Source organism: Drosophila busckii, chromosome 3R, assembly GCF_011750605.1.
Source record: "Drosophila busckii strain San Diego stock center, stock number 13000-0081.31 chromosome 3R, ASM1175060v1, whole genome shotgun sequence".
NCBI lineage: Eukaryota > Metazoa > Arthropoda > Insecta > Diptera > Drosophilidae > Drosophila > Drosophila busckii.
The window spans coordinates 22374604-22389966 of NC_046607.1; the positions used below are offsets into that span (position 1 = coordinate 22374604).

Genomic DNA, 15363 nt, shown 5'->3' on the forward strand with positions numbered 1-15363 from the left:
ATTAATATTTCAATGCAGCTTCAATTCAAGCTTAAGCTGCAGCATATTGGATATGAGTGTAGCGGAGCTTAGTTCCGCATTTAAATCTAATATTGCATTACTTGGAAAGGCTGCAGCTTCAAGAGCTTCAAGCTCAAGCTTAAGCTGCAATATATTTGAGAGTAATAATTATAGTAGTATAACTAATATTCACTTACCACTGAATGCTGCATTACTCACTTTGAAAGGCTGCAGCGATGCTTAAGAGTTTTAGCTGCAAGTATAATATACAAAATATTGTTAATTTAATGCAAATAATTGAATTGCATTTCAAGCTAATTTCTAACTAATTTAATTGACTTTTGTCTGTAATATTAAAATACAAAATATTTAAAGCAAATAATCAATAACAACTAATAAAGCTTAAGCTGGCAATATATTCTTGGTTTCCAGCTAATTTCGAACTAATTTAATTGACTTTGATCTGCGCAGTTAACTGCTCAAGCTCAGCATTAATTGCTTTTGTCATTTGGCTACCAATATAACTAATTATATATATTTTACTAGAATTAATTCGCTCTTTGGTTGCAGCTGCAGCTAGCAACGCTTAAGAGTTTCCACTGTAAGTTTAAAATACAAAATATTATTAATTTAAATCAATTACAACTAATAAAGCTTGAGCTGGCAATATGCTAATAATAATTTAGTGCTTTGGTTTGCATTTCAAGCTAATTTCAAACTAATTTGATTGAGTTTTGTTTGATTACTTTTGTCATTTGGCTAACAATAAAACTACTTAGATATTTTACTAGAATTAATTCGCTCATCAGCATTGATTGCTTTTGTCTAGATTTTACTAGAATGTGCATGAGCCTTAAATTTGTTTTCTATTTAATTCGCTCTGCAAGTTTAAAATACAAAATATTATTAATTTAAAGCAAATAATCAATTTCCACTTATAAAGCTTAAACTGGCAATAAATTATTAGTTGGAATTGCATTTGAAGCAAATTTCTAACTAATTTGATTAACTTTTGTCTGTAATATTAGCTGCTTGTGCTCAGCATTGATTACTTTTGTCATATATTATATATATATATATATATTATATATATATAACTACTCGCATATATAAATATATATAACTACTTGGATATTACCAGAATCTGCATGAGCCATTTGTTGTTCATTTAATTCGCTCTTTGGCTGCATCTGCAGCTAGCAACGCTTAAGAGTTTTAAGCTGCAAGTTTAAAATACAAAATATTATTAATTTCAAGCAAATAATCAATACCAACTAATAAAGTTTAAGCTGGCAACATATTAATAATAGTTAAGTGCTTTGGGTTGCATTTCCAGCTAAGTGCTAACTAATTTAATTGACTTTTGCCTGCGCAGTTAACTGCTTAAGCTCAGCATTGATTGCTTTTCTTATTTTGCTAACAATATATTTATAATATTTTACTAGAATGTGCATGAGCCTTAAATTTGTTGTCTATTAAATTCGCTCTGCACGTTTTAAAATACAAAATATTATTAATTAGCTTAAGCTGGCAATATATTAGTAATAGTTCATTACTTTGGTTTGCATTTCAAGCCAAGTGCTCACTAATTTAATTGACTTTTGCTTGCATTGATTGCCTTTGTCATTTGCCTGCGCCTTAACGTTTATTATTGTTGTTTCACTTAATTGGCTCTTTGGCCTTTCAATGACAGTTTGCAACGCTTTTAATATAAACAAATATGCTTTTAAATTGTGTCTGACAATCGCAATCGCAGCGCTAGGGCCAATTTTCGTAACGAAAATTAAAGATAACACAAATGTGCCGCGGCCTGACAGCGGCGGCGGCGTCAGGAAAAGGCAAACAGTTGAGGGAGGCAGTCCAGGCCAGGCATATGGAGTAACTATTCGTGCCAGCACATCAATGTCCCAACTGGAGCGCGCGCCCTGGCGTGCTATTTGAATTGAACAAGTGTCAGCGTCAAGGGGAAATAGTTGCCGCAGTTGTTGCAGTTGCAGTAGCAGCAGTTGCAAGCTTTATAGTATTTGCATGTGCTGCCTGGTTGGGTTGCCTGCCTGCCTGCCTGTCCAAAGGGACGACAACGACAATGCTCTCAAAACTCAAAATATTAACACTTTAACGCCAAGTTTTTTATCCGGCTGCCGGAAGCAGACAACACACAGCACACACACATACAGCACACACACATAAGCATAAAGTCTAGCACGGCGGCGTTGAAAAAACGCCATGTTGGATTATTCAACTCGACGCCATTTCGCGTCACAATGCGCGCTATGCGCCGCCATCATTGCACTCGACAGCAAACGGCAAGCAGCAGCAGCAACAGCAGCTATGGGTAGTGGTGCTGGTGGTGCTGCCTGCTACACACCCACAGCGGATGAAGTTGCAATTCAAAGTCATAAACACGTGCAGCGTGGGCGCAAAGTCGCAGCTTAGCTGGCAAAGCAGCCCGAACGGCAAATGCCAACGCCAACAACAGCGCCAGCACTTCCTGCTCCTGATCCTGCTCCCCTACCCAAGTGAGCTGGTACCCACTTTTCCACGCCATTTTGTTGCCGCGACGCGTTGTTCGTTTTTCATTTGCATGCAAAATTCAAACATCAGCATAAAAATGCAATTTTTATTGCTCAACATTTCTCAACGCCCGCTGCAAATATTTTCGCGGGTTTTTATTATTACCATTTCTATTTTTGTTGTTGTTTTTGGCTGCGCTATTGTTGTTTGTTTGATTCTCTGGGCTGCCGCTGGCGTTCATATTTATATCGCATTATTTTTTTTGCACACGTTAAGGTAAGTGGGCGTGGCGCTGCCTCCTTTATGAGCTGCACTTTATGAAAATGCAGTTGCCAGCCAGCCAGCCAGCCATGGACTTTGGTCCAGAGTCATTCGACGTGCGCTCGCGCTCTCGAGTACATTGCAAATATTTTATTATTGCAGCCAAAACTTGTATGAACTCAAGGCCAGTCCAGGGAGGGGGGCTGGGTGGGGGCTGTGTGGCTTGGCTTGGCTTGGCAGGAAGGATGCAAGTAAGCTAAAATAATATTTCGTTGCAATTGCAAGTTGTTTTGTTTTGCTTTTTGTTTGTGTTTTTGTTTGTTATTATTTCTTGTAGTTGTTGTTTTGTTTGTCGGTTCGTTTAGCTGAAATTACGTTTTGTATGCCACTGAATTTCATAGCAGCTGCAACCAAAAAATAGAAAAGCAACCAAAAAAATTGGCAACTAGCTTTTGGGTTGTTATTCTTCTTGCGTTTACTCTCTGGCAAATTCTGTGCCGTGTGCCGCTCACACTCAAACATATAAGCGAATGTTGTTGCTGTTGTTGTGGACAGCAGCAGCAGCAGTCGCTGCGCTGCGCTTCAGCGCGGTTCTTAGCTCTGTGTTTTGCTTTTTTTTGTTTTGTTTGCTGCTGTTTTTGCAACATTTTAACTTCCGCTCAATTTACCTTTAGGCCAAGTAATTTAAAAGCTGACGTGTTTGTACAACTACAATTTGGACTCATGTTACAGTTGCTGCCGCCGCTCGCTTTGTTGTTGGCATTGCCTGTGTAGAGCACTTCCTGCTATTGGGTCTTAGCTTGCTGCTGGTTCTGCTGCTTGGCTTACAAAAATATTAAAAAATAAGTAAGAAAAAACACAGAGAGAGAGAAGTAAAAGCATAAAATGCTATTTGCTGCTGTTGGTTTGGCGTATATTTTGTTTATTTGAGCTACGTTTTGACTATGCCACTTGTGCTAGACAAGTTGATGGTGGTGCAGCTCAGAAAGCTGTTAAAACTGTTTGCTTTGGCTATTACTAGTTAGCTCGGGTGAGTAAATATTAATTAAAGTCGATAGTAAATGGCCCCAAAAAAAACAAAAATAAATATTAAAAGCGTTTGCTGCTGCTGCTGTTTCGACTGTTTGACAAGCAAGCACGCAATACACTTGATTGGCAACATGCCTAGGCTAAGCCCATTGATTGTGCATGACTCGACACGTTTAGTTGGGCCATATGTGCAAAAAAGTGTAGCATACAGTTTGGCGCGGCGCTGCCAGTCAGTCTCAAACGCTCGCTCTCTCTTTCGCACGCTGCCCAGCGTAATCTCTGCTCAGCTCATGGTAACAAGTCTGTTCGTCTGTCTGTCTGTCTGTGTGTCTGTCTGCGTTGCTGGCGCTGCATTAAGTGAAGTATTGTTTCTGCTAGATTAATTCTGTTTTAATTAAATATACACGCTGCCAGCACAAAAACAAGCACAGCCACACACACACACACACACACACACACACTTATATGTGTGTGTGTGTGTGCCCGCAGCTAGCACTTTCGACTTCTGACGTCATGCAAATTTGCGTCGGCTCTGCCTGCTTCACATGAAATGACAAAGTGACTTGACTGACTGACTGAGCGAGCGAGTGTTTGAGCATCTCAGCTGCTGTTGCTGCCGGCATCTCAGCAACAGCAGCAACAGCAGCAGCACATGAATGGGTGCATTCGACCTCGGTTTATTTATTTATATTTTCATACTCAACGTTTGCCAGCACTGCTGCTGCTGCTGCTGCTGCTGCTGCTTGTTTTTCCACTTTCCCAGTTGCTGTTGTTGTTTTTTTTTTAAGAAAAATATACATTTTCTCACGCCAGCCATGGCAACCAGCAACGCCAACGCCAACGCTTGTTTGCAATTTCTGTAGTAAATTAAAAACGCTGCGGTGTACGTTTTTTTTATATTTTAAGTGCGCTCGCAAAAACATAAAAAAACGTATGCGAATGAAGAAATATGCTGAGCGCAGTGGCAAACAAAACACAAGCGCAGGTTTGCCTGACGTGTTGTTGTCAGGCATGTTGCATTAAGATGTGCTGCATAGTTCGAGGCGCTCTTGCGGCATGTCTTAGTGTGCGCGCGCTGAGTTTTTAAGTTAATGAGCGGCAAGCCGTAAAGCTTTAAGCAGCAGCCAGCAGCAGCAGCTTAGCAAATGCGGCCAACATTATAAAAATAAGTTGGAAATCTAAGCAGCAAATCAGCGTATGCAAATTTCGACCTGCAAACTGCATTAAAAAAGAATTTTAATTACTGCAATCAGTGTAAGAGTTTTGCTTGGCAACAATAATTATAACAATTGTTGAAGTTCAAGCGCATGCCGATTGAATTTAATTGTGGCATGCCACATATATATGTGTGTGCGTAGTATAAACAAGCGTTTTAATTTTAGTTGTATAAATAATTTGCACAACAATTGAAACTATAAATTTGTAAAAACATGTTGGCTTAATTTTTGAAAATGAAACTGCTGCCATTTAATATATCAATTCAATTAGCATGCGCAGCTTATTGTAGCTCTGGCACAGCAATTTGCAATACAAGTAGTTAATAATCTTTAACGATATATATATATATATATATATAAGCTTACACTTTTGTTAAAAAATTGCTGTGAAAATTGGCAGTGCTTTGAAATGTAATAACCGAAATTGATAACAATCAATATGGACATGTGCAGTTGTCGTATGTCTGTGTGTGTTGCATGCAACAAAATAGCTGTACATATATATAGCAAGCGGCGTTGCAACATGGCTGCTTGTCGGCGCTTAACCTGTCGTTGTCAGTTTGGCTTTGCCACACACGCCCCGCAACGCTCATAAACGCAAAGTGCACGCATTGAGTTTTGATTGCCACACACACACACACACGTATAGCTGTGTGTGTGTTTGGCACACTTAATGCAGGTAGCAGCTTAGTTTATTTCAGTATGCACTTAAAATTTAATTTAAATGTAAATTTGTGCAACGAAATGTTGTGTCGCAAAAAAAAGTACGAAATGTTTATGTAAACAGTGTAAGTGAACAACAACAGGAACTACTACAAGCAACAGCAGCAGCAGCAGCAACAGCAACAGCAGCAGCAGCAACAGGGACAATAGCAATAGAAAAAATATATAGCGGCGTGCTGGAAAAAAAAGTGCCACGCGAAATAGAATGCAAATGCAAATATTGGCAACAGCAACCAAAAAAAATGTGTGTGTATGTGTAAGCTGCTGCTGCTGCCGTGCGAGCAAAAATAAGCGGAATTTATATGCAGATGTGTAAACATTTTGCACCCTATTCCCATCGACTTTGTTTGGCAGCAGCAGCAGCAGCAACATTTGCTTTGAAGTCTTGCGCATTCATTTTCAGGTTTGCAGCGTGCGTGAAATTTAATAAAGCTCAAGATGTCGTTGCACACACACACACAGCAGCAATACTAAACTGCACACAGTTTGCTGTTGATGTTTATTAAATTTCATTAAATTACGTAATTCTTGTTGCTGCTGCCACAGCGACATTTTCAAATGCAATTCGGAACAACTTAAAAAGCAAAAGCGCCACAATAAAAATGTCTGACTGCGGCGCCACCCCTCAGCCATGCATTTCCGCTATTTGCTGCCACAGCGCGCTGTTGTAATAAATGCACTTGAAGAAAAACTCATAACTGTTATGAATTTATGTTAACAAACAGTTTTGATTCATTTGGCAGCAGCAAAGCGCAAGCAAAAGCTTTGCAACTGGCAATTTGGAGTAATTGCAAATTGCTAGCATCAAATTTGCAACTATTGAATATATAAATGTGCTTAAAAATGAAGTTTTATATTGTTTTATTTTTTATAAATTTTCTTAGCTTTTTTAAGCAAGCGCAAATATTTTGCTTTGTGATTTTAGCAATTTGTGTGGCAACAATGGGTTAAATTGTTTAACAAGTTAGTATAAAATTGGCTTAACTCAATGTTAGCACGAACTTTAAAGCTGCTGAACATTATAGGCTGTGCTATTTAATTTATAAATATGCATACAAATTTATATAATTTTTTCTAAATTTTCTTTTTGCTTTAATTCCAGTCAATTGATTTGTTTGTTGCATTTATTTAGCATTTGTTGCAGTGCATGTTTGAGTGTAAGCTTGCAGCAGGGGCTCTATATGAATTGGCTGCGTGGTGTGGCATGCAACCCCCTGCGGCGCTGGCTGCTGTTTTCACATTGTTGCTTCGCACTAATCTTCTGTCAATGCAACATGAGGACGAATTTCGCTGCTGCTGCCAGTTGAAAGGCGACAACAGCTTGCAAAGACCAGAGAGACACCCACACACAAACAAACAGTGAAAGAGAGAGCATGAGAGTGGGAGTGAGAGCGAGTGAGAGTTGCACAACTTCAAAAGACCAAAAAGTGCTAACCGCAGCCGCAAACGTTTCACTGCCCAAAACACTGGCGAGCAGTATAGAGAATTGAGTTTGGGTTGGGGTTGGGGTTTGGAGGCATGTGGCAAACTCTAGTGCGTGTGGCAGTGCGACATTTGGTTGCCTGGTGAGATTTTTCTGGACTACCCCAAACCTCAACATGTGCAACAGAGTTGTTTTCTGGCTGGAATCTCTGGTTTTGTCTTTAAGTGTAAAAACATTTTACTTTTGGGCCAAGCGATTTCCCCAAGCTGCTGCTGCTGCTGCTGCTGCTGGTAGCATGTTGTCGCCATTGTTGAAGCGTGTTGCCAGCATCGCTGCAGTCAAGTGTCCACTGTGTGTGTGTGGCAATCTTTGGCTGCATGTGTGTGTGCAAAGCTTCGAGTCACTGTTTGCTTGTTGTGATGTCATTGCGGCTAATGCTTTTAGCCCCAAACGCTGCAGTCTGCAGTCTGAGCTTGGGTCAGTCTATCCCACTCACTCCCACTCCTTATTGTCTTTCATATTGGTTGCAACTAATGCAATATTCTCATTATATGGTTTACTATGCTTGCGCAAACAGTTTGCTTAATTTTTGCCTTTGCTTTATTTTATTTAATTTGCTTGTTATTGTTGTGCGAGACTCAGACGCAGGCTCTGGGCCACATATTTTGCTTTTATTTTTTTATTGGCGCAACATGCAGCTGCTGCAACAATTTGTCTTTGCCACAGCATGCGTTGCGTCTCTCCATTTGTCTGTCTGTCCGTCTCTCTGTTTGTTTGTCCGGCTCTTACACTTTACGTTGTGCTTTTGCTATTGTTTTATTTAACGTAATTGCTGCTACGCTTTGCTACACGCGCTCCAACTTGCTGGGAGGCGTGGCTGTGGTATGGGGCGTGGTTAGTGCGCCACATGGCGTAGCAACAATTTTTTTTAATATTTCAACAGCAGACGCCATTTGTCTTGAACTCGTACTCGGACTCCGGACTCCGGACTGCGGCAAATTAATTTCGTATTAGCGCACTTTGACAAATTAAAACCGCAGAGAGTCAACACACACACACACATTTAAATATGCAGTGGGTGGTGTGTGGGGGAACACAAATTATATGCAAAATAACAACTAATAAATATTCAATGTCTGTCACATTAATCTTTAAACAGTGCCAGATCCTGCCAATGGGTCCGCTCCAAACTCGTAAAAAAATCATTGCTAATGCCCAATCTCTTAGCTCTCGAAGCTCTCGCCACTGGCCACACGCAGCTCGAGCTCGTGTTTGGCCTCCTGGCCACTGTATTTTGATTTTATAAATTTAACAAATAGTCGCCAAGGCGAAAGGGAGCGCGCGCATGCTAAGGCCATAAACAAGCCAGAGAGCTCCAGGGCCAACGACAATACCTGACCGGTTTGACCTGTTTTTGTACCTTTTGGGGAGTGCGACGCCGACTCCTCCGCTCTCTCAGCAGCAGTAACATTGACCACAGTGACCGTGCGGTTGCCTTTCAGCATTCAGCCCCCGTCCACGTCCAGGGCACGACTCCGACACCGACTCGGGCTTGGGCTTGGGCTCTCGGCGAAACCCTCAGGCACTTTTTAATCTAACAAAATCCAAAGAAACCGCACGTCGCATAAATAATGAGACTGATGAGGGTCCATTATGGACACGTAAAGCGTGTTTGGGGCTTCGGCTCCTCACCTGGACAGCTGGCAGGGGGTGCCTTGCCCCAACAGTCAATGTTTGAGCAACGTGTTTTTCCAAACGGAGAGCACTAGGTGTGATAACAGTTGTGGCTATGCGCTCGTCACTTAGCCGCCCATGCCACACACAACGAAGCGGAGTGGAGTGGGGCAGAGCGGACCGGAGCGTTGAAGCTCGAAGCATGACAATGACAGCATAATTGATTTTCAAGCAGCAAAGCCACAACAAAAACAACAACAACAACAACTATGACAAGTAAGCACGTGCAGAAAATTATGAACTAGGCGGGCCAATAGATAAAAATATATATAAGCCATATATAGCATAGGATAGTGGGAAGCTGCTAAAATGAAAAGTGAAGCCGAAACGGATATGCGGCAATTAAAAAATATATAAAAATTATTGCTAAGCTAAGTGCATTGAAATTTGTGCTAGTAAAACTTGCATATAGACTTTAAATAGATTTTTTTGCGATTTCCGTGGGTTGGGTGAGGATATTGAACAAAATGATATAACAATGATGTGCGCATAATATAGCAGCACATATATAACAAATTTGGTAGCTCTAGCTTCTAAAGTCGCTAAGTTCTTGCTGCTCATACAGTCAAGCAAACAAACGGACATTGCTATATCAACTGCGGGCAATATAGCAAGCTATATACCACATCTTGGTGCCTGTAGCGTTCGTAGAAGTACCGCCTAGAGTTTCGCTCGCTCACAGTACAGGCGCAAACAGACCGCGAACATGGACTTACAATTCACTGCTGTGCGAGTCGCATATAGCAAAGCTGATATATACCGAAACTTTGGTTATCGATCTAGCCTTATAAAACTCGCGTGCAGATTTAGCATTTGCCTGCTGCATACGAGTCTGATGAAGAACAGACCGTACGGTAGCTATTCAAACTGCGGCAAGGTATCAGGCAACATACTATACCAATTTGGTCTAAGACTCTCACGCGTTTTATGAAATCGCTGGGAGTTTGCTGGCGTCATGACGAGTCGAAGGGCAAGGACAGAGACGAGCACATTTGCATATAGTCAACTGCGGGGCAGTATAAGGGGCAAGGCAGTATAGCGCAGAATTGGTAAGCTCTGCACTTAAAACTTCGCTTGAGGGATGCTTCGTGCTGGCGAGTACAGTCTGAAGGACGAAGAGTGGACATAGCTAATAAACTGGCGGAATTTGATAGCAGTATACAAATTTGGTAGCTGTAGCGTGCGTAAAGTCGCTATTTTGCTGGCTTGAGCAATCAGGAGGAAAAACAGACACATGGTATGACGCAGTTTGTCTGGGTGATAACGTTCCGTTGTGGTCTGCCAGCTTCTGATGTATGTGTACCACGAATTTCCGATTCAAAAGTTGCTTAAACGTTCTTAAAATCAATAAAACAATTCAGCAAATATTCTAGTTCGCAACAAATTAGAGTGCTAGCTAGCTATGTGATAGTTTTTTCTTCAAATTTGGCGGAAAGTTTTTGCTATTAATATTTTTAATATTATTGGTTTAAAATTGTTTAACAATTGCAGCAGCAGCCAGAGCCAACAAACAAATGCCAGCCCTACGCCATCAGATATTAAAGATCTAGCAAACGAAGACAGTTGTTCGGGCCGAGGGAGGCGGGCGGCTATGCAGTAAAAACTGCTTATACAAATATCAGGATGTCTGTGTGCAATCTTGGCTTCTAGGCAGTGGGCCGCCGCACTATTTAATCGGATGGTCGTTTATATCAACAAAAAGTGTCCTTGTTAACGATATGTTGGATTAGGGGGTCGTCTTTCCATAAATATTATGTACGTATTTATGCATGCTGTTCCGGTAGGACCACACCTTCAGATAGAAAAAACAAGAATGCACACAAACGCCTTTAATGGTTTTCGATAGTTTTCCTTTGCCCCGACCGCCGGTTTGTATAGAAATGTATTATTAAAAATGCAAAAAGAAAAGCGATAGAGGTGTAGGGAGAGGTAGAGGGAGAGGGGGCGCCACTGTTGATGATAATGGGACAGGGCACAAAAGCAGAACAAAAGCAAACAGCTTTATGTACGACGGGGGGCTTCAGGTCGAATGAACAGGCAAGGACGAGTAAAGAATAACATAAGTAATAGTGTGGAGTAATGGAGGGCCAGGACTCGCTCTCTCTCTGTTATATGCTTCAACAAATTCAAACAGATAAAATATGCAAAAATTAATTAAATACTTGCGCTTTGCATGTTCCTTGAAAACAATTTGCCAGACACCAAGGCTCATGTTGAAAGGTGGCCAAGTGTGCGAGCCGGAAGCTAGCCCCAGCTAACGGCAGCTCTAACCCGCTGTCTATGTCTATGTGTGTGTGCGTGTTACTGGCGACGACGTCAAAGGCGTGCTGTTGTCCAGGTGTGGAAAGTGTGCTATATAATTTGCTAGCAAGCTAGCAGGCAATCACTACAAAGCAGCAGCAAAAACTAAAAGAAAAACCAAGCAAAACAACAAGAAAAAAAAAACACAGAGAAGAAGAAGCGTTGAACTAGTTGTAACAGCAGTGAGGGCAAGCGAGCAACAGCAACAACATCGATTGCAATTTACTGCCTGATGCACTTAAGAAAATTTATGCAAATACCCAAAAATACTTACTCTACGCTGCTTGCAACGCTGCAACGTTGTGGCAGCAGCAGGGACAAGCGTTATTCCGGCATAAATTTTATAGTTCGCAGCCCAGGTCTATGAACTTGCCACAAGCGGCGCGTTCGTTCGCTCGCTCTCGCTCTATCAACGTTGCATATATAAGCAGCAGTAAGCGTAAATTCTTATGTTGCAGTCTAGGTAGTAACATTGTGGCATAGCTAATGAAGCACAGAGGCAGCAACAAAAGCTGCAAGCTGCGAAGCTGCTTCATTAAAGTGAGCGCCATTTTTTGCTCAAATGAAGTGAAGTCCAGCGCATTGGAGTTGTATATGGCAAATTGAGTAACTTGGCCGCAAGTTGTGCGTTCGCGTTGAGTTATGTAACCAAAAAAACATGCAACACACACACACACACACACACAAAGAATTGCAGGCTCTGGCTTTGCTACGTGACGCATAAATCAGTTGCAAGCTACAGCGAAACTGACAGCAGACAAATTTCGAATGCCGCTTGACGCTGCACTAATTTGCCAAGACATTCGCTCAGCCCAAGCGACGACTCATCCCACTAAAGCTGCTGATCTATATCTCGCTCTCGCTCTCTCTGTTTCGCTTTTGTTGGCTAAAACAAAGTGAGCCAGATTGATGCGCCTGCAGCAGTAAGAAAAAAACGTTGCAAGCAGCAACAGTTAGTGGCAAACGTGCAACACACGCTCGAAAGACAAAAAGAAATTCGTGTTAAGCGAATGTTAAAGCCAAGTGCTTGTGCCCCTCAAGCTGTTTTTAGCAATAGCAGCAGCAGCTTCGACTTCAGTTCCAGGTCCAGAGCTCAGGCTATTAGCTGCGCTTGTTCATGCGCTTGTTTGGCACTTGTTGGCGACTCACTTGCGTATGTGTGTGTGTGTGTGTGTGTGTGTGATGAAGTGCAACCAAGCGAAGGCAGCACCCGCGTCATAACAAGCTGTTTGCTTGGTTCGCTTGGAATTGGAGCTGAGGCTGCTTAAATAACTTGCAGCAGGTGTTTTTTACACATTTCTTAGACAGCTGCAACTTGCGACCTTTGCCACACGAACAACAGTGTTGCTAGCTTAGCTTATTTCAAGCTAGTTTTGTTTATTAAATAGGCATAGCTAGCATATGCTAATAATAAACGTATACGTAATTTATATAAAATATTTTTTAAGCAGCAGAAACTTCTATTTTCAATTTTTAGCATAGCTTTGTTCAGAAGATCTTTAACCTATTAACTAATCGAGTGAATTATGGCATCAAATAAATATTAAAAAGCTTGCAAAATATTAAATATTAAGCACAAACTAGAATAATTTCAACGCTTCATTACAAATTTGCAAGTTTTTACTCCAAATTTAGTTCAACATTTGGCAGCACTGTTCATCACACACACACACACATGTTTACCTAACTTAAGATCTACGAGGATTTAAGCTTGTTTAGTGCCATGTACATTGCACAGCCTTGCGGGCTGCTTAGTTGCTGCTTCTTCTTGTTTCAACTGCTTCTTGCCTTCTTTTTTGGCTTTACGCTGTATGCTTTTTGTCTTCTTCTTCTTCTTTCTCTACCGCTGCTGCTGTTGCTTTTTTTGCGTCTGATGTGTTGTGTGGCCTGCACTTAAGGTAATTTGCATTGCAGAATTTGCAGAGCTTGGCCGACGTCGTCGTCGTCGTCGTCCTCGTCAGAGCCCAAGCCCAAGCCCAACGTGCTGGGCATGAATGAAGCAAAAGTGCTACAAAGGATTATGCAAATTAATTATTTTTCGCAAGGCAGCGTCAGCCAGCGAGCGAGCGTTCCTCGTATATATAAAATAACCAGCTAGAAAGTGTAACGACAAAAATGTGTGTGGCCACCACCCCCAATCCCCCCTCAAGGCAGCGGCAGGCCAGGGCAGGCGTCTGGCAACAATAGCCAAATAGCTGCAGACTCCACGTTGCAGCTTGCACTATGGAAAATTTAAGCACTTTTTGTGCTCAAAATGCATTTATCGAAAGTTGGAATATAAACATATGAAACTTATTAACGAAAGATAAATTATTAATGGCCGTAGCAGAATTTCTATAGCTGGCCGCCACTACGCAGATATCAGCTGTTAAACAAGAGGCGTTGCCACGCCCATTATACCTTAGGGTTACATAAGCTCAATGCTAGAGCTATTAATTTTTGCCTAAAATATTGTTTAGTGCATTGCCTGCCTCTAACTCTCCCGTCCCTCTCGTTGCTTAGTTTTAGTATTTTTGTAATTTAAACTCATTAATGTTAATGTTGCTTATCAGCAAACTCAATAACTGGCACTACTGTGAAGCTAACAGCTATCAACAAAGGGGCGGCAACACGCCCATACATAAGCTCAATAGAAAAGACCGCAGTGAAATATTTTGCTTCATTATTGAACTATTAATTTTTCCCTATATTTGGTTATATTTCCAAGAGTGCATTACCTGCCTCTAACTTTCTCGCTCTTTCTCTCTCTCTCTTCCCCTCGTTGCTTAATTTTAGTATTTTTGTAATTTAAACTAATTAATGAAAGCTTAATTGTTAATGTTGTATAGCAGAAAAATCAATAGAACCCGTCGAGCAAGGTGCGCTGCCACACCCCCAATCTGAAACTCAATGTAAAACTGAAATATCTTCCCTCATTCTTGAGCCTAAAATATTGCATAGTGCATTAGCTGCCTCTAACTCTCGCTCTCTCTCGAACTCCCTCTCTCTCTCTCTCTCTCTAACTCTCTCTCTCTAACTCTCTCTCTCTCTTTAACTCTCTCTCTCTCTCTCTCTAACTCTCTCTCTCTAACTCTCTCTCTCTCTCTCTCTTGCTCTCTCTCTCTCTGTCTCTCTTTCTCGCCCATCTCGTTGCTTAGTTTTAGTATTTTTGTAATAATATTGAAAGCTTAATTGTTAATGCTGCGTTTCCTCAAACGACGAAGATTATTAATTAATAGGGGTTATTAAATTTAATGCCAGCAATAGCATTGTGATGATTTTTATTGAGTTCAGCTCCAACTTTAAATTTGTTGGGGGAAATTTATTTATTAAATAGAATTATTTCTTTATATTGAGTTTCTATAATTATATTGTCTTTGTTATCATTTTTTAGCAGCACTGCCAGCAATTTATCGAAATACAGGACTGAAATTGAACGCAGCCAACTTCACTTATAAAGCGACGCTCTCTTGACTAGACTTTGTATGGTAACTCATGTGTTTTGTACTAAATAAATATTATGCTTAAGTAAACGGCGTAACTAGAAGCGCTGCCATGCCCACTGAATTATCTTGTTTCGTTTTTTGATTTAGCACCACAAATAGTTCTCATATTATCCATAGTACTTTGCCTGCCGCTCACTCTCTCTCCCCCTACTCATTACTTAGTTTTAGTCGTTGTCGTACTACTTTTATTTATATTTTTTTTATTTTTTCAAGTTTGGTAGTTTTTAGATTTTGGTTGAATGCATTTTAATAACCAAGTGCTCAAGGTTGGCACTTTTGATGGCTTTTCTGTGCTTCGCAGCGCCGCTCGCTGTACGCCGAGGGTTCCCACGGGCCACAGGTTGTAACTAACTGCCGTAAAGCGTATTACAGCTTTAGGTGCTGCTATTAAATACTGCAACGAGAGCTGCTGCTGCTGGGGCGCACTTGCACTTTGCAATGTCCAGGGACAGGACAAAGTTTTGTTTAATGAAATGCGGCAAAAAAAATGCAGCAACAAAGACTAAAAACAAATACCACGAGGTCGGCAGCAACAAAAACGTGCCAAATAAGCATAAAAGTGTGTACGCAAAAGTTTTACGATTAAAATACTACGTAAATTTTAATTGCCGTCAAAACACAACAGAGCAGAGCAGAGCAAATTTTTTTGTTGTTTAATTTTAGCCCATTAAAGGGC

General features: G+C 41.0%; 1 protein-coding gene across 1 annotated transcript; it reads left to right on the forward strand.

The window, feature by feature from the left end:
- The first annotated feature begins 2028 nt into the window (after positions 1 to 2028).
- Positions 2029 to 2436, forward strand: LOC108601540. Its single transcript, XM_033294035.1, is given in 3 exon segments — positions 2029 to 2151; positions 2153 to 2330; positions 2333 to 2436. Coding segments are annotated over 3 exon segments (405 nt in total).
- The last annotated feature ends 12927 nt before the right edge of the window (positions 2437 to 15363 follow it).